The sequence below is a fragment of the Lates calcarifer genome, linkage group LG13, assembly GCF_001640805.2.
Source record: "Lates calcarifer isolate ASB-BC8 linkage group LG13, TLL_Latcal_v3, whole genome shotgun sequence".
Taxonomy (NCBI): Eukaryota; Metazoa; Chordata; class Actinopteri; family Centropomidae; genus Lates; species Lates calcarifer.
This window is the reverse complement of record NC_066845.1, coordinates 15,752,867-15,770,033: the sequence shown is the minus strand read 5'-3', so window position 1 is coordinate 15,770,033 and position 17,167 is coordinate 15,752,867. Positions and strand designations below refer to the sequence as shown.

Sequence of the window (17,167 nt, the reverse complement as noted above, 5' to 3'; positions counted from 1 at the left end):
CATTTCAGCATTAATTATCACTTCATCCAATATAATACAGGGACACAGTTTGTGATGCATGATTATACAAAAACAGACTTTAATTAAAATCTTTAATTACCAAAATAAAAAGTTCAACATTCCAAATACAAAGACAAAACCTTGCACACAATTATACCCTCTGTAAAGGAAAAGTGCAACCTGCTCCACTACTATTCATGATTGTAGGGGACATCTTTACTGTAATAGCAGCAACGTTGACTTAGTGTGGGTACAGTAGAGAGCTGAATACTTCTAAATGAGCAGGATTAAGGGAAAAAAGAAAACCAGGAAATTTGAGTTTTAGACATGGGGTCAGATGGTGGATATGACATAACCAGTCTCATACAGGTTATGTTATGCTCTGGTTCAAGAGGGACTGATAGTTCAAGCAAACCTAATGCAGTTTAAACACATTTCAAACCACTTGACAGGAGAATGTAATAAACTAACCCAATCTCAGGGACATTTCAATAATCTGATATTACGCAATTTAAATCAAATGGAAAAAAAATATAGATATATACATCTCATATGGATCAATATATGCAAATGTACATTAGCAAGTCATTATTTCTATATACTTCCTATACCACAGGTGTCAGTAAACTCGTCGCTATATCTTTGAATAGTTAGTTCAATATATTACTCCTACATGAGAGAAAATCAACTGAAAAGCATTAAGACACTTCATTCCACTCCTGACAATATACAAGAACAGAAATAAAAACATTCAGAGTTTCACATCCACAGTTCAGCTGGACAACAGGGAAGATGGTTGGATGGAGTTAGCACCAGTTTTTGTCTTTTGTCTCCACTAAAGTGCTGAGACAGGACAGAGGTGACAGCGGAGGTTAGCTATTGCTGTAATGATAGTTTGTATGATCATTATAATATGTAATGCATTACAATAAGCTCTTTGATAAGAAAATAAGTGAATATAATGAAATTAATAACACATTGATGTAATCATAAATCACCATTCTAAGTCGTCAGTATGCTTGAATCTCGGCAGAGCACCTGCTCATCTCTGCTCATCTGTGGGCTGAGTAACACCATATTTAACTTGAAAAGTTCAATGATTTCTGTTTAGATTTTCTCACTGACCCTAAACAAAGTTATTGGCCTTCAAAACTCAAAAAACAAAACAAAACAACAAGTATTCAATAATTACTACATGTGCTACCTCAGCCACTATTACTGGTTTGCAGTCAGTTGTGAGCAGTGGTACATTAACACACAGAGTGAACAAAGTGCTTTTTGTTAAAACGTGCTGAACAATCGACAGCAACACACTGGCCCACACAGTCGAGGGAAAAGAAAGAATGGGTGAAAGAGCCTAAGGACACAACCCATTATTTGGCACCTAACTCTCCTGTGCTCAGGCTCAGTGTGTGTCTGTCCTTGGTGTTACTAAGATATGTATTCACTTGCAGCAGCTGCAAAGAGAGGTGCTCTAAAGAATACTCAGCAAGAGTCGAGTGCCAGCTACAGTTTATAGGCAGATCTGAGGGTGATGAGTTGTGTAGAAGGAGACTGCACGTGGCTCAGCGCCACACATTCTTTGTGTTGAAAAAAATTGTAAGAAAAGCAAAACGAACATTTAGGAATGAACACAGATTAGAGATATGTTTACTTGAGGAATGACTCACAGGAGGGTACGATTCTACACTCTGCCCACTGGTGGAAAAAAAAGAGTCAAATTCTTAAGAAAAACACATTTCTCATAATATTTCAATGTGCAAATAATGTGAATACAAACATGAAACATCCACAAAATAAGTCTTTTGGGGATTCAAAGTTATGAGCTGCATGGTTGAGTTAAGGTACAGTCTCAAGTCTGAACTGCTGCGGGTGCTGTGGTCGTTGCAGTGGTGCATTAGGACTTGAAGACGTGCACGGCCCTCACAACATACTGCCTGCAGATTGGGCACTCGTTCATCCTCTTGCCACACTTGGTGCAGGTGACCATATGACCGCACTCCAGGAGGACGCAGTCAATCGTGGCGTCCATGCAGATCCTGCAGAGGTTGTCATCGTGGATTGTCAGCGGACCCTTCTCGCCATCTGCAAGAGGCAGACAGACACACAGAGGGGTGACTGGAAATGTTAAGAAACTGTTTTAAAGTGGGGGAAAAACACAATAGTGATATCTCATGCACTGAGGAAGGATAACTGGGGCAGCAAAATACTCAGCAGCTTAATAAAACACCTCTTCTTATCCTGTGTGCCTTGTCTCAGTCAGGTCATGCTCACAATCTCCTGAAAAATGTCAATGCCTGATGTGTCAAGGTGTTTCTATGGCAACCACACAGTCTTTATCACTAGAGGTGTGCTGATAACAGAGCAAATGTACATGGCTAACATACTGCAGTTCTCAGTATAATTAGCTTCACATGCTGAACACATGAATAGATGACCTTGGGGAGATTGATCTCATGGTGGATCAATGATCCTGGAACATGACAAATGGAAATGAAATATTTAAATCCACATTTAAAATAGCCGGACGCCCTCACAGTAAATGCCATTCCACAGGGGAGGAGCACACATGGGGATTTCACAAAGAAAGGGTTAGATAACGAATGAGAACAGGTTCATGGCGAGTACAGATGTGGTGTAGATGTGACACAGTTCATACGATGGAGAGGCGAGCCACAGATGGTGTGTGCGACCACGGCAACGGTGGCGAGGAATCTATAAGCCTTACCTCCGATGGCACCGTTGCAAATAGGAGGGGGGAAGGCCACCACTTTAGTGTGGGAGGAGTAGAGCAAGCAAGAAACACTTCATCATCATTGTGAATCACTAAACTCAACTACATGTGATCAGAGTAGGTGCTTTAAATGATCATTATTACCTACAAGATGTAATATTGTCAAAAATATTAGGCTTGTATGGTTAAAAACAGGATGTGGCACCCAATACCAATCAGGGACAGTTCAAACAGATGAGTGACAGCTTACCTGTGGTTACAGTACTGCTCACATTTTCCACTGCAAGACAGAAATAAGACTCAATCATTGAGTGCACAGTAAGTGAATACTTATATAACAACTTAAATCAATATATACTCTATACTTGAGTTTGTATATTTAACAATACATAAAATTGGGATTTTTCATAGCTATCAACTAATAAATAATAAGAAAACTGCAGACAGTGTCATTTCTATGCACAGTATTTACTCTCTGTGCTCAATACCCACATGATTTCCTGTTCTCCTCCGTCTCTCTGTACAGTCTGCTGACACGCTCCACCAGCTCCCACTTCTCACAGCACCCTGAATAGTTGACAAAGTTCCTGGCCAGGATCTCCTTCAGCTGCCTGACAGACAGACCCTCGATGTCTCTCAGGCTGGAGATGTCGGAGAGAGATGCTCTGGCCCGACGTCGCGTCTGAGGACTCACCTAAAGGGTCAGAGGATACACTAAATTACACTTTCTGTGCATAAAAATCTTGTTGTCCATCACAGATCATTTTATTTATTACTGTTGCTTTTATGCAAAAAGCCCTTTTTGACTATAATTTTTTTTGGGGGGGGGAGTATATTGAGTTCTGCAATCTGCAAGACACTGCAATTTTTGCAGCAGGGGAGAAAGCAGGTTTCAGATCCAGCCAAGAAGTTCTAAGCATTAGCATCTCATTTTCTACCGCCACATTGATTTCCTTGCACTCCCATCAACACTCAGCAGCAGAACTGAATAGCATTCAATATGTCATGTCAATAATTCACATATAAATTACTTCAAAATAATTGCAGGAAATTTGATCACCTCAGGAGTGTGTTCACTGGGATCCAAGTTGAGGAGAGACACCGATGTGGCATCACCTATATCCTGCAACATAACAACAGCAACAACAAACATTAGTGTGCTCTACGAGCAAAGGAACAAGACTGTTAACTGAGGATTAGGATTAGACACTCTTCAGACAGCCCATTGACACCATAGGAACAACAATGCCTCGTCCCTTCCATTCATAGAAAAGCTTACTGCTCCCTAAGCAGGCCAAGTACAAGTATTTATAGTGGATCCTGGCTGCTTGGAGCTGAGCTTCCTTTTCTCCAGTTATGGTGCTTTTCATTCTCTGTTTTACTTTTTGTCTCTCTGCTTTCTAGAATCCTGAACAGTTTCCTTTCAGGCAACTTGCAAATTGTAGTAAGCCCAGAGTGAAAAGATGAAAAATAAACCTCTCTTCAACGTTTTGTTTCTATATTTGTCTATGGATGTGTCAAGTGGTTCAAATGGTTAGACTCATTTGTAGCAGCTCAGTAGTCTCCTGGAACTGATGACAAATTGTACTAAGAATGGCACAAATAACCTAACTGTGAAAAACACCATTACTGAAAATCCAAACTTTCACCAACTGAATTTTAAAAGCAAGCATGTAATGCCCAGTTACAAAACTAAGAGGCTCGCAGTTATATTTCTGTGTCTCAGCAGACAATTACAAGGATTACAATCCTCCATGTTTTAAAGGTGGTTCTGACCTGGTTGGTATCAGAGCTATCACTCCTGCTGAGCGGTTCCTCCTGGGAGGCGACGAAAGCAGACAGCTCAGAGGCAGATTGTGTGGTAGAAGGGGTTGGTGTATACAGGGAACGCGAGTGGAGGCTGGTCGTGTCGGGGTCCTCCTCTTCCTCTATACCTTGGTGACAGAGCACCAAATCCACCAGGTCCTCCTTTTCCCTGCAGGTATCGGTGGGGATGTTACGGAGCAGCAAGTACTGACGCAGGTCCTTTACTCGTAGACGCATGAGCCGAGGCCGCTGAAAGGCTGTTGCTTTCAGCAAGTGACATGTGGCACAAATGCGTAGATTCTCCTGAAGCACAGAGCACAGCGAGCAGAAGCTCTTCTTGCAGTCGCAGCAAATATACTAGGGAAAAAACAGAGTGAAAAAAACAAATGATGGAATGAGGCAATTAGCGATTTATGCACACCTTCTACCAAGTGTTACTGCCAAAAATCCCTCATATCAGAGTGATGCATTAGATATGAAAATGTGGCCAAATGTCTCTATCTGCCATTTTTTCTTTTAACATTAAGCTGTGATATTACAGAAAAAATAGGAAATCACAAGTGGAGAGACAACATTTAACAAATCACTGTAAAAATATATCCATGCCAGTCCATCTGCATTTTTCAACCTCTCACATCTGCTCTACCTCTTCAGGCACAGAAGCAGGAGGCTGTTCATTTCTTTTAAGTGACAAACATCAAACAGTAATAAATGCAAGACATGGGATTAGTCTGGCACGATGAGTGAGTGAAGCACAAGGTTCAGGCAGAATGAGACCCTGTGAGCCCTACATGAACAGTGAAGATCAGTGAAAATGACATTACAGAACCAGTATGTTGTCCATCTGTCTCTGCAATCAGCTAGAACAGCACAGAGCTTTCAGTAAAAATTAGTAGCCTCTGGGTGTAAATTAAATCAATGTTTTTTTCCCCCCACACAGCTAAATACTGTTTCAGCTCTTTAGAAAACATTGGCTAATTACACCCTGCTCTATACACCACCTTTGCTATTTGTTAGATTTGGGTATATTCTAAAAAAAGAAAATGTGACAGTTTAAGATACAGACTTTGACTAATTTCACTCTTAATTTTAAGTCCACTGGGCAGCATTAAAAAATAAGAAGAGCCATTACAAATGTTGACATGCATGAAAACATGCACTCAATCTACATGCCAAAAACTAGATTGCTGTTTCTCACAGCCAAGTACAGCAACTAATTAGTACTTCTGTCTAAAATATTCATTTAATATCCCCCTCTGCTTCCACACATGCACCTTTTCCCTCTCATTAAGTCAGCAGACCAATTAACATGTACTTGCATCACACAGAGCACCCAGGCACCTACCTTCCTCCTGAAGACCGAGAAGGCCTGGCCACAGGCCTTGCATACAAGACTGGGACTTCCTGAGCTGGTGGGCGGGTATGTAGAGTATCCCGCACTGGGGGCAAATCTGAAGGGTCCAGCACCGGCCCCAAACCCTGGCTGCTGGCCTCTGACGGCCCCAGTACCCATAACTTCATTCAGCAAACCACAGCATGAAGCCCACATGGACGAGGCCCCTGCCTGACAGTCACAAAACACCTTCACTTCAGTATCTCCTATCTTCACATTAATCTTCTCGATGCTGTAGATGCTGACAGGACATTTAACATGAATGGGTGTACACATGGTTAACACAGAAACAAGCCCTGCTCCTTGCATAGATACCACCTATGGGTATTAATTATAAATGAGATGACTAAAAGCCTTTATCCCACAGTGCTGGTTTAACATAACAAAAGCACATACCAGAAGGAGCAAGCAGCTACAATTGCCACAACACAAACACACAATTAAGCTAGCTACATTGATAGAATATTTAAGATAACCAGCTAACGTTAACGCTGCAAGGCGGCAGAAAAACAACGAAACAAAATCTCAAATATGAAAACAAATTTAGCCTGATAATTGCATGCTTAACATTACTGTCTAGTCGATTTTCGGTGACAGCTGTCAGCTGTCAAAGTTCCCGTTTTGACAATTAGCTAGCACAGGCTCGATAACACAACGGCATCTCCCTCGACACAGCGACGAGAAGCTTGTCTTGCATTAGCTAACGTTAGCTGCTAGCGATAGCCTAAGAAGAGCTAAAACTGGAGCAGGGGTTATGTAAAGAAAAATGCACCTTCATTGCAGCTCCGGCGTTTCTACTGTGAAAGACCAGACTGTCGGTGTAACCATTGCAATACGGAGCGTCACTTATTTAGCTGAACTGCCTGAATGCGTCTCGGTGTGATGAGAGCAACGATCGTACCCCGGGCACAGAAACAGCTACTGCCTCTTCTTCTCTCTGGTGTTGCAGTACGGTGGACGCTGTTTTGCTGCCCCCCACAGGCCACACGTAGAACTGAGCGGACAAGCGGACTGGCTATGTTGTATTTTATTCCTCATCTCCCACCCCTTCTTTCTATCATCTCCCTACTCTCAACTCCACGATAAAAGAATACAAGTATTAATGTGATTTCATCTGTTTGATAAACAGAGGATCTTTAACTTCAGCCTGCAACACATCTGGTTTCTTCAAAGAAAGCATGCTGGGTAATATGCACTGCATAAAATGTGACAGTGGCAGAAATTATGCTAGGATGTGGAGCTACAGGACTGACAGGGCCCTTGTAACTACTTTGATACATCAAACTTGTTGGATAAATCAAATGTATCTGAACTGTGGAAGATAAAATTTGCCAATTTCAAAGAAGAGATATAAAAGTGGTTCTATTTCAGGATTTTGTACTTTATATGACAAAGGCCCCAGATGATATATTAGCAATATCAAAGAGTTAACCAATCACACTGGCAAGTTATTTGCCAGTTTATTATTCTTATTTTTTAATATGTGTGTTTGATTTTAGCAGGGCTATAGGAGTCACTGCCTATTTACTTAAATTTTACTTAGATAAATAAATTCATCTCTCAGCTAAAGTCTGTAGTTCCACACCTCATTTAGGGGTCTTTGTGGAATAAAATCAATGGGAACCAATGGCAGCTATAGTTTTGATATACACACAAATAGGTAACATCTCTTACCTTCTTGAATTATTAAAGTGCACTTATTTGTTTTCTTTGGTATAACTGATTATAAGATGCAAGATGAAAGCCAATATTCTATTGTATATTTTATTCTCTATTTTATAATAATATTTTACGAATGGTCAGATTCTGTGTAAATGTATGATAGGATTTTAGAAAATGTTAAGGCTATGACAACTTTTATTTACCACTTTTGTGCATTATCTTTTATTTATTTTATTCATTGCTAATTGTATGTGTTGTGACTGACTGTACATGTACATGGTTTGTGTCACTGGCTATAAAGAATATAATTATTAAACGATGAAAAAAAGGAAAAAAAACACTAACGCTACTTCCGGTCCATTTCTCCCTCTCGGTGAGCGCGCCAACTCCAAACGTTTCCACGTGATGACGTGAACAGACGCTGGTCTTGCTTTGAGTTTCAGCGCGTTTACAGTACAGGAAAGGTAGTTTAATCCTGTTTGGTGATGGAAACCGTGGCCGGTGTCAGTTTAATGATCATGTATGAAGATGAGTCGGTAGATGTTCGCTACTTAAACGGATCCCGGTTACAGCTGTCGCCGTGCGGCTGCGAATTCCTGCTGGTGAAAGCCACACACCCCTCCGGCCATCCTCTGCAGCCCAGTGAGAGTGTCCGACAGAGGACGAGGTTCACCATCAGCACGTACAAGGTATCGTGTCTTGTCTTGTTTGTTCTCTGTATTACAGTAACTTCACACACTCAACGTGCTGATGTCATTTCGCAGGAGTTGATGGTAGCTGCATTGGCCTTTAGGAATAAATATGCAAGCCGACCATATCTACCAGAGGAACTCATCCCTGCTGAACATAAGAAGGTGCCAAGATCTACCTCCTAGCAGACTGTTAATCCTTCATAATGTGCTGTGCCATCAGTGTCTGTATTTTTGATGCATCTCCTCCTGCAGCCTTTCTTCAGCATCAACTCTGACGTGCAGTGGCCTGAGTGGTCTTCCAGTGAGGCTGAGCTCGGGCCTGGAGGCGAGACCATTGTCAGGTCAGAGGAAGGTCGAGCTGCGCTGATGCTGTCGCCCTCGGGTGAAGAATTCACAGTCAAGTTCACGTGCAGCCTCAGTCAGATGCAGAATCGGCACCAGTCTTTCAGCAGAGATCCTGATGGTACGCCAGGCAGTCAGCAGCAAGTTGGCAGTCTGATCCATCAGACCACCAATAACAAGATCAAAGAGGCTCATCAGGGGAGAGGAAGCAGAAGGAATGAGTCAGTTAGATCAAGGTCTTGCTCTCCTCGGTTTTCCAGCACTTCTCAGCCAAAGGTAATGCTTCTTAGAAACACTCCTGTGCTCATGTCTCAACTTGGATAAACTATTTCATTTCTTGTTTCTTCCCATTCCCAGCCAGGGGAGATGTACCAATCCACCACAGTGGTCCAGCATCACTCCTGCAGTGCTTATGCTCCCATGTGGTCCTACCCTCTCTGCTTGGCTCATCATCACTGGACGACTCGTCTCTCTAAATCTAAAGATGTCGGGGCAGAGGGAGCCGGCGATTCTGCCCAGGCAGAGAGGAAATTAAATATGTCTGACACATCTAGTGAACAGAGAAGGTCTCACTTACCTCTGGCGCTGCCCCTCACATGTCCTTCACCTCACAGGCACAGGTTTGTTGATTAATAGGTGAGGTGAAGTGCACTGTTTAATAATGTTCAGTGATTGATTTAAGCTTACTTGCTCGTGTACCTAAGGTGGAAGATTAAAGACCCCCTGGCTGAAAAAGAACAGTTAGATCAAGACCTTCCTACAGAGCTGGTGAGAGTGATGTGGTGTCAGGGAGTCACCTACAGGTAGGTACGCAGGTTTTCAAGGACCTTAAAGATCATTATCATATAAAATCTTTTTGTGTGTCTGTGTGTGTGTGTGTGTGTCTGTGTGTAGCTTTAATTCATTTTATAACAGCAAAAACAAGTGGTGCATATTTTTTAGATGTTTAGAATTTGATTTTTTCTCTGCTTTAACCTTTCTTATTTAAGAAACTCTTTGTAGTGATACATAACAGATACAGCGACACTGTGACTGTGTGTTTACTTGTATGTCTCTTGTGTAGGATATTGAGTGGAGCTGTCTCAGTCATAGAGGTTTCCCCAGGAGATGGATCAGTGATCCGGTCTAACGGTGTCCTTAACACTTACTTTACCCATCACCAACCTGAGCTCCAGTCTGGGCAGGTGAGCTTAAGCCTCTCATCTTTAAGCCATCATACAGTCTAAGTAATAATAGCATGCTGTTATTTTTTTGAAAGCTAACATACAAAGCCATTCAAGTTTCTCACATGTTTGTACAATGCCTAATTATTTGATTGTGTCTACCTCAAAGGTGAAAGAGGTATTATACCACCTGAATAACCTTCCACCGGATGTACTCGGACAGGCCTACTCTATACGCTCTATTGTGAGTCGTGCGAGCAGGTAAGCTGCCACTTCATCACAGTCTGATGAGTTTCATGGCTTTATGTCATTTAAGTCTCCAACTGTGACATGACATCATTTTACAGGATCCTCACTTGCTACGACCAGGCCAAGCAATCGCTGAAGCTTCCTGCCACACCCAGCTGCTTGCAAGAGGCCAAAAAAGTAGTCCCTGCTGATATTACTACAGTATTTACACTGTATTCAAGCTTCTAAGATGCTAATCATATTGTTTTATTTTGTTTGCAGGGTAGACATTTTTCTAATCCACTGGTGCTTGAAGAACATCTGTCCAGTCCTATACCTGTTGAGCATCACATGAATGTGACACAGACAGTAGAAAGTCGGTGAGTGATATCTTTCTGCTCACTCGTTTGGTATTATAATATTGAGAGTTGGATACTGCGTTGACAGCTCATGTGTAACGTTCATGTGATCTTCCATTCGCTTCAGGTCAGATCTCGTTGCTGCAGAGCTGGAGAAGATAAAACGGTTCAATTGTATCCTTGAACGCTTAGATGACGGCACAAAGTGCTGTGGACATGGATAGTGATTTTTCTGTCATGAGATTTTGCACATTATCAGTTTCTGTTTTGCGTTACTCTGCGCGCTCTTTGACTTCCTGTGTGACCAGTTCTTCTGGAGAACAGCCGCCTGCAGATAAGTATGAAAGGATGTGCGGTGTTCCAAGGTAATTCTGGAGAAGAGGTGACTCACGAACCAGTGAATGAGGCCTGCGTTGCTGAAGCTCTTCAGAGGACATCCAAAGCCATACAGGACATTGATGCTCTCGTATCTGCAACCACACTGACTTGAGAGAGTGAGAGAAAAGTAGAAAAAAATCCTGCATATAAACTTCACTGTCAAAATGTAAATCAATTTACCCATTATGTACAGATTCTCAAATAAAAACTTGAAGTTATGTGTTGCTTTATTTGAATGTTGTATTTAATATCACAAACCAACAACATATATATGTTTTCCCTTTTGCTAAATAGCACATCTTTGTGACCACACAGTCCCTTCCTGTCAGAGATAAGCAAAGGTGCAAAATTACTCCTTCCTGCACCCATGTCAAATATAGAATGGGGTTGTAATGTACAAGGGCTAATGAAAAAATGGCTCTGTGATATGAAAGTTTCACTATTACTGAGTTATAACTAAATAAATAAGAATTAAGTTTTAAACTTAAGTGCATATATATATATATATATGCATGTATGTAGGTCACTAGTCATACATGCTGCGGTTTCAAATGTAACCATATTCCCCAGGTGCAACACGTGTATTAGGACGGTGTACGCAGCCCAAAAAGGGTTAGAAACTTCTAAAATATTTCACTGAATGACATGCAGTAGTTTTGATCTACAAAAGGATCCTCTCTAAAAATGCATTTGTGTTTTTACCTTCCAGTATTAGCAGTCTACATTTATACTGAAAGATATAAGAGTAAATCAAATTTTTGCAAATACACTCCATTTGCCAAATAAAAGAAAAGAAAAAAGACACCAGTCCGACAACACCAAAACCTATGGAATCAGTAATGACACTTTTAGGCGTCTGAACAGGGTTTTAGAAATCTGATATATCAGTTTATATCATAGCACTTTAATATATAACTTAAATTCTTTGGTGGGTCTCTTAATCATTCCAAGCAGACAGGAGTTTCCTTTTTTCACACAGTTAAGTGTCAAATACTTCCTTTATAGGTGGAGCATTTTTGCTGAGTGAATTGTATCACATAAACCAGCAACGCAGACACACACAACGTCTGCATGAAAAGATCAGGTGAGTAATTAAGGACTGTGAAATTCTTACATTTGTGTTTTGAAGGTTTTTTGCTCCTCAAAGTGTGCATGCAATTCTGTTATTTATATTAATGTTTGTTACATTTGGTGTAAGGCTTGTCTTCAGTTTTTAATAATTTCTAACCTCTGTGTTGACAACTGGGGGATTTCTTTCCCTTAGTTGTAACAGAAAAAAGTTAATGCAAGAAAAAGAGGCTTGCTATACTGAACAGGGATTCTTTCATTTTTCTACGTAGAAAAGACAGTCATACATCAGGGCTCTCATGGCTCAGTCTGACACACGTCACAGCTTTGTGCCAGATACTTCCAGTAAACTCCAAGAAAAGGTCTGCACTGCATCCTCTATTAAATCCAGAATAGCTGTCCTGGAGGTGAATCTGCCAAGTGCTGCAAACACAATCAGCAGCTCCCACACTCCTAAGCCTAACAGAAGATGCACTGACTCCTCTGGACCTGCTTTTCATCTCAAAAATGTAGCAGTGAAGTCTGCAGTGAAAGCAAATCCTGATATTTCCAGCAACTCCAGTGTCTTCCCTGCTTCAGCCAAGCCACCATGGAATAATAACAATAGACACAAGCCTATTAGAGCTTTGCAAGCAGAAATCCAGAAGTTCAACGTGCCATCCCAGAGCACCAGACCATCTCTGCTGCAGAAAAACAGTATTAGCAAACAGCAAAGTTTTACCGACAGTGATGGTAGGGTGGAGAACATCATCTGCACTAAACCCCCTCAACTCCCCAAATACCTTAAAACCAATGACTGCAGAACCCAAAATCAACTTCAAAGAGAGAGCGCTGAGCCCTCTGTTCCTATGACAAGGTTCCCTAATGTGTTTGCTGTGGGAAGCCCTCCTCCAAAGCCTGACAGGCCTCCCAGTGTTGACATCCAAAGATTTAGGAGGAATATGAAATCTCTGACTGATGGTGAGAAACAGTTTTAAATGCAATGTGACTTTTGTTGTGACTAATGTTAAAAAAATGTTAAGTGACAGAATGTTTGGTTAGAGTTAAAGAAGATGCCATTTTTTGTGTGACAGGATCATGGATGAAGATACTACATTGTGCTAAACCTGCCCCTGCACCTCAACGTCTGCGACCACCATCCAACCAGGCTGCTGTTTTGTAAGTGTTTATATTGCAGAGCTGCTTTATCATAACACTGGAGATTTGTTGTTGACATAATGAAATATGCAGGTATACACTGTATAGAGTGGCTCCAGAAAGTATTCAGACACCTTTCACATTATTGTGTTGTCGGTGTAATTTTAAATGAAAAGAAGTTTCTCAATGTGTAATGAATAATAGATTAAGAATCCAAATTATCAGGACTCAATCACTTTTGTTGAAATGATAGACTGGCTTGATTTGTTGGCACAACAAACACAGCTTTCACTTTAAATTCTGAAAGTTTAAGCGTTCAAGGCCTAATAACTAATAATAATTCATTCATTCATTCATTCATTCATTCATTATCTATGTGTACCTTCCTAAAATTGTCCACTCAATTCAGTTAGCCACAGTTGGACTCCAATCAAGATTCAGACACATCTCAAGGATAATTAAAGCAAACAAGATGAGACTGATGGGCAAACATGGCTATTTTATCTACCTATGGTTGAATCTACAACATAATTAAATGTGCAAAAAAAGTGAAGTAGTCTAAATAGTTTCTGAAGTCACTGTACATTAGGTCTTTGGTAAAGAGTTTCATCAAACTGATCTCCTGTGGGTTAAGGCCTCACAGCTGCAGCACTTTGCCTGCTGCTTCTCTCTGGAAACTGTTGTAATTTGTCAGATCCTCACTGATCTTTAAGAAAGACCATAGCCAAGGAGTCAGCAGGGACAATAATGAGTGCTATGATGGTCATCAAAGAGGACAGAGGTAATCCTGCCATTGTTAGATTGCTACAGAAACCCATGGTGGTTGGTCCAGTGAGCTAATATTATCTACAGTGGATTGACTGTTAGTTTTCAGTTTGATCGACTTTGTGTTTGCAGGCAGATTTGAGTGATGATATGTATGAAGAGGCTGACAGATGGTAAGAGTAAGCCAGTAAAAAGGCAAATTATTGTACTGTGTATAAACAATATATCATTATTATCTTTTCAAAGGATGGAACCAGCAGAGAGGTCTGACAAACATAAAAAAAGTGAAGTCACAGAGGGGAAACAGGCAGTGAGTGGTTTCAATAAATGTGTGCCTTATATAAAGTTTATACTAATTACCAAAGTGATATCTTTGATGGAGGTTTGACACAGTGATAATTATGATAATCAGGATCCAAAAGGAACCATCAACTCAGAGGAAATGAAAAGTCATGCTCCGAGAGAGGACAAAACACATCTGAAACAACAGAAAGCCAAAGAGGAGGTGCACCAAGAAATACAGAAGATATTCCAGGTCAAAACAGAAAAGCCACACACTGGATTTACTTTTAGCACATTTAACACATTTAAATACATTGACACTGTAACACCAGTAATCTCATACATTGTGCAGACAACAAACAGCACAATAACAGAGATCAGGTAAATTAAAACAGACTCATAACTGATATCTCCTTGTCTTTAACTAGATTAAAGGACCTGCTCATATAATCAAGAAGGGGAAGGCACTTTTTGATTTTAAAAGAGTAAAATCAGATGTTACTCTGAGTCAAGGAGGACGTGTCCACAGTACAGGTAACGACTGGGCAGGAACATGCAGGGCTACTGTAAGTTGCTAACAGACATTCTTGGCTTGCTAACAGTTAACAAATATGGAAGAGAAACAAGAGGGTGATGATGACACATGCAAACTACCATAATATCCAGGCAGTGAACTATGCTGATATGTGGTCATATGTTCTTTCAGTTGTCTCTATGAAGTCAGAGTCTTTTGATACAGACCATGATGTTTCAAACAAGGACGAGGAGCCAATGTCTATGTCCAACCAGAGTGATTCAGAGATTTACGATGACATTGGGGCACCAGATGATAGGTACACATCGTAATGCCTTTGACTCCCTTCATAAACGTCTGGAAAAATAAAAAATGTTTTTTTGGTCACACATATAATTTCTTCTTGATTTTACACTCCTTCCTTTTCAGTGGCGCAAACGTGCAAAATGGCAAGTTGCTTATATTGCTTCTGAGTCATTTAATTAATTGAAATATACTAGTACAATAATAAGATGTCTATTCAGTCATGACTGTTGATTTTCTTTTCTTTCTTTTTTCTTTTAACTAGTTGGGGAGGATGACATTTATTATGATGTGGATAATCCAGAGACAAGGTTGTACTGTTTTTCTAGGTTTTGGATGTGGTTATTCAAATGCTAATAAAATGGAGGGACAGTGAAGCTCAGGGTTTAACCAACTATCAAGGTTGCTAATGGAATCAAGTGTTTGGTTTATTATACACAAAAAATGTTCCTTAGTCAAAAAGTCCATGTGTCACTTTAAATTATTTTCTGCTGTTTGATAAAATGTAGATTGTTATGTATGGCTGACACCTAGTGGTTATGATGATTATTACAACTATCATAAACTAATGCTATGTTGGTAAAAAACAACAGTCTATGGGAAAAACATGCATCTGACCTGGTGACTACAGCCTTGAAAATCTTGAACATCTGTGTAAACCAATTAAATCCAGCATAATACATCTCCACTAACTCTACCTTATATCTTATAACATAGTGTTTTGTTGAGGCTAAGTGTTAAATTGACTCCAAGACAACCATATGTGTGATTGTTTATGGTTTAATGTCCATTAACCTCATTTACAACTTGTAAATACATCAAACCTGTTTTAACCACAGCAAACTTCTTCTTATATTTTTTTTCTCCCCTCCCATCAGAGTTTCTCTTTTGCCACAGTCAACCGTAGATGAAGGTAACTAGCTGAACCTTTTTACCTAATTTTACCAAACAACCGTGGGGGTCATAGTGATGTTATATACTAAAACACTACTTGTCTCTGTGCCCATAGATGACGTGTATGATGATATTGCTTCCCAAAGTCCTCAACTGCCTTTTGATGGGTAATAATGTTGATGTGATAAATACACATTGTGACTCAGTGTAGGTTTTGAAATCTTTCCAGTGATTTATTTACTTTATTTTTATTTTTTTATTTTTTTTTACTGCAGTGTTATACAGATACACATTTTCATCCAACTGCTGCACCATGTCATGTCTGCATCTGTATGACAGTATCTTATGTTCTGATTATTATTTACACAGGCTTGAGATTTATGGCAACATCAATGAAGGTATGTTCTGGTGACTCAAAATACCACTACCAGCAGTGGTGTCAGTGTTTAGGTACTGTACATTTTTGGGGGAGGGAGATGTTTGACTTTTTATTCCACTGCATTTTATCTTATAAATGTGTTTATGAGTTTACATAAAAAATATTCTGATGATAATGATTCCTTGTTAAATACTGAGCCATATACAATCGTGAAGTATTTTTAATCAGCCATGACTAACTGCATACACATTTAAGCATCAGGAAAAATAAAATAATGATGTACATAATAATATAACATCATGAAAGAGGATGTTCTTCATAATGAGGTCTTTTACTTTACTTTTACTTTACCTACATTGAATTGTTAGTAATTCTGCATGTTTACTTCACAAATATTTTGAGGTGGCATTATGGTATTTCTTACTTTTACTTGTGGAAAGGCTTTGAGTACTGCAAATATTCATTAGGATAAAGAACAAAAGAAAGAATAACCTACTATGAATGATATAGACTTGTTTTTTCCCTGCAGACTGTGTCTATGAAATCAACTAATCTACAATAATGACAGTGCCAGCACAGATCTTCATTACCTGTATTGATCATTTACAGTTTAAATTATTGTGCATTTTCACAAAGCAAAGCTTGTAGGAATTAATCCAAAAATGTTCTACATTATCTATGATTAAAACATGAAACGTTTTGGTGAATATCATGTTGCAACCTGTTGTAGCAACTGTGCTGTGCTTTGAACTGTTACCAGTGCAATGGTGACATGGACTGACAAATATGGACAAATCCTGTTTATTTTCAGTAGGCTAAGTGTGTTGGCTGGTACATTATTTTGTTGGAGAAAAAAGCATAATCATCAGCATTTATTAAAGCAACTTGTCTGTATATTAAACAGATTGATCAATACCTTGTGCATGGTTTATTCATTGTTGATGCATAAATTTACTGTTAAATTATTGGAACTTTTATTCAGCAATAAATTAATGATTGGGTGTGGTGAAGTTCATTTTAACCTCTATTTTAAATGGTAATGGTAATGGCAATGGTATTTTAATGGTG

General features: G+C 39.8%; 3 protein-coding genes across 7 annotated transcripts; 2 read left to right on the top strand and 1 right to left on the bottom strand.

Annotated features, from left to right (window-relative positions):
* Positions 1-48: 48 nt before the first annotated feature.
* On the bottom strand, positions 49-6,898 carry rnf34a (ring finger protein 34a). Of its 4 annotated transcripts, none has more exons than XM_018669144.2 (8): positions 6,706-6,895; positions 5,886-6,174; positions 4,511-4,897; positions 3,795-3,857; positions 3,227-3,428; positions 2,985-3,014; positions 2,729-2,770; positions 49-2,085 (listed from the first exon to the last, which is right to left on the bottom strand). In XM_018669144.2, exons 2-8 carry the CDS (start codon positions 6,087-6,089, stop codon positions 1,898-1,900), a joined length of 1,116 nt encoding a protein of 371 aa, XP_018524660.1. In that variant the 5' UTR covers positions 6,090-6,174; positions 6,706-6,895; the 3' UTR covers positions 49-1,897. The 4 variants fall into 4 exon arrangements, with proteins under 4 accessions (XP_018524660.1, XP_018524659.1, XP_050931209.1 ...); XM_018669143.2 differs by having other exon boundaries at positions 5,886-6,104; positions 6,706-6,893; XM_051075252.1 differs by lacking the exon at positions 5,886-6,174 and having other exon boundaries at positions 6,706-6,898.
* A 1,063-nt stretch (positions 6,899-7,961) lies between these two features.
* On the top strand, positions 7,962-10,969 carry lg13h5orf34 (linkage group 13 C5orf34 homolog). Its single transcript, XM_018669142.2, has 11 exons — positions 7,962-8,284; positions 8,360-8,449; positions 8,540-8,905; positions 8,987-9,249; positions 9,334-9,432; positions 9,693-9,813; positions 9,962-10,053; positions 10,140-10,218; positions 10,303-10,400; positions 10,507-10,553; positions 10,688-10,969. Exons 1-11 carry the CDS (start codon positions 8,081-8,083, stop codon positions 10,867-10,869), a joined length of 1,641 nt encoding a protein of 546 aa, XP_018524658.1. The 5' UTR covers positions 7,962-8,080; the 3' UTR covers positions 10,870-10,969.
* Positions 10,970-11,792: 823 nt separating this feature from the next.
* LOC108878031 (FYN-binding protein 1) lies at positions 11,793-17,014 on the top strand. Of its 2 annotated transcripts, none has more exons than XR_007814448.1 (13): positions 11,793-11,841; positions 12,098-12,785; positions 12,899-12,983; positions 13,974-14,037; positions 14,140-14,262; positions 14,438-14,543; positions 14,716-14,842; positions 14,953-14,972; positions 15,092-15,137; positions 15,705-15,739; positions 15,836-15,927; positions 16,090-16,118; positions 16,629-17,014. XR_007814448.1 is itself a non-coding variant. In XM_018668327.2 (13 exons), exons 2-13 carry the CDS (start codon positions 12,125-12,127, stop codon positions 16,649-16,651), a joined length of 1,371 nt encoding a protein of 456 aa, XP_018523843.2. In that variant the 5' UTR covers positions 11,793-11,841; positions 12,098-12,124; the 3' UTR covers positions 16,652-17,014. The 2 variants fall into 2 exon arrangements, 1 of the variants encoding a protein (XP_018523843.2); XM_018668327.2 differs by having other exon boundaries at positions 15,836-15,887.
* The last annotated feature ends 153 nt before the right edge of the window (positions 17,015-17,167 follow it).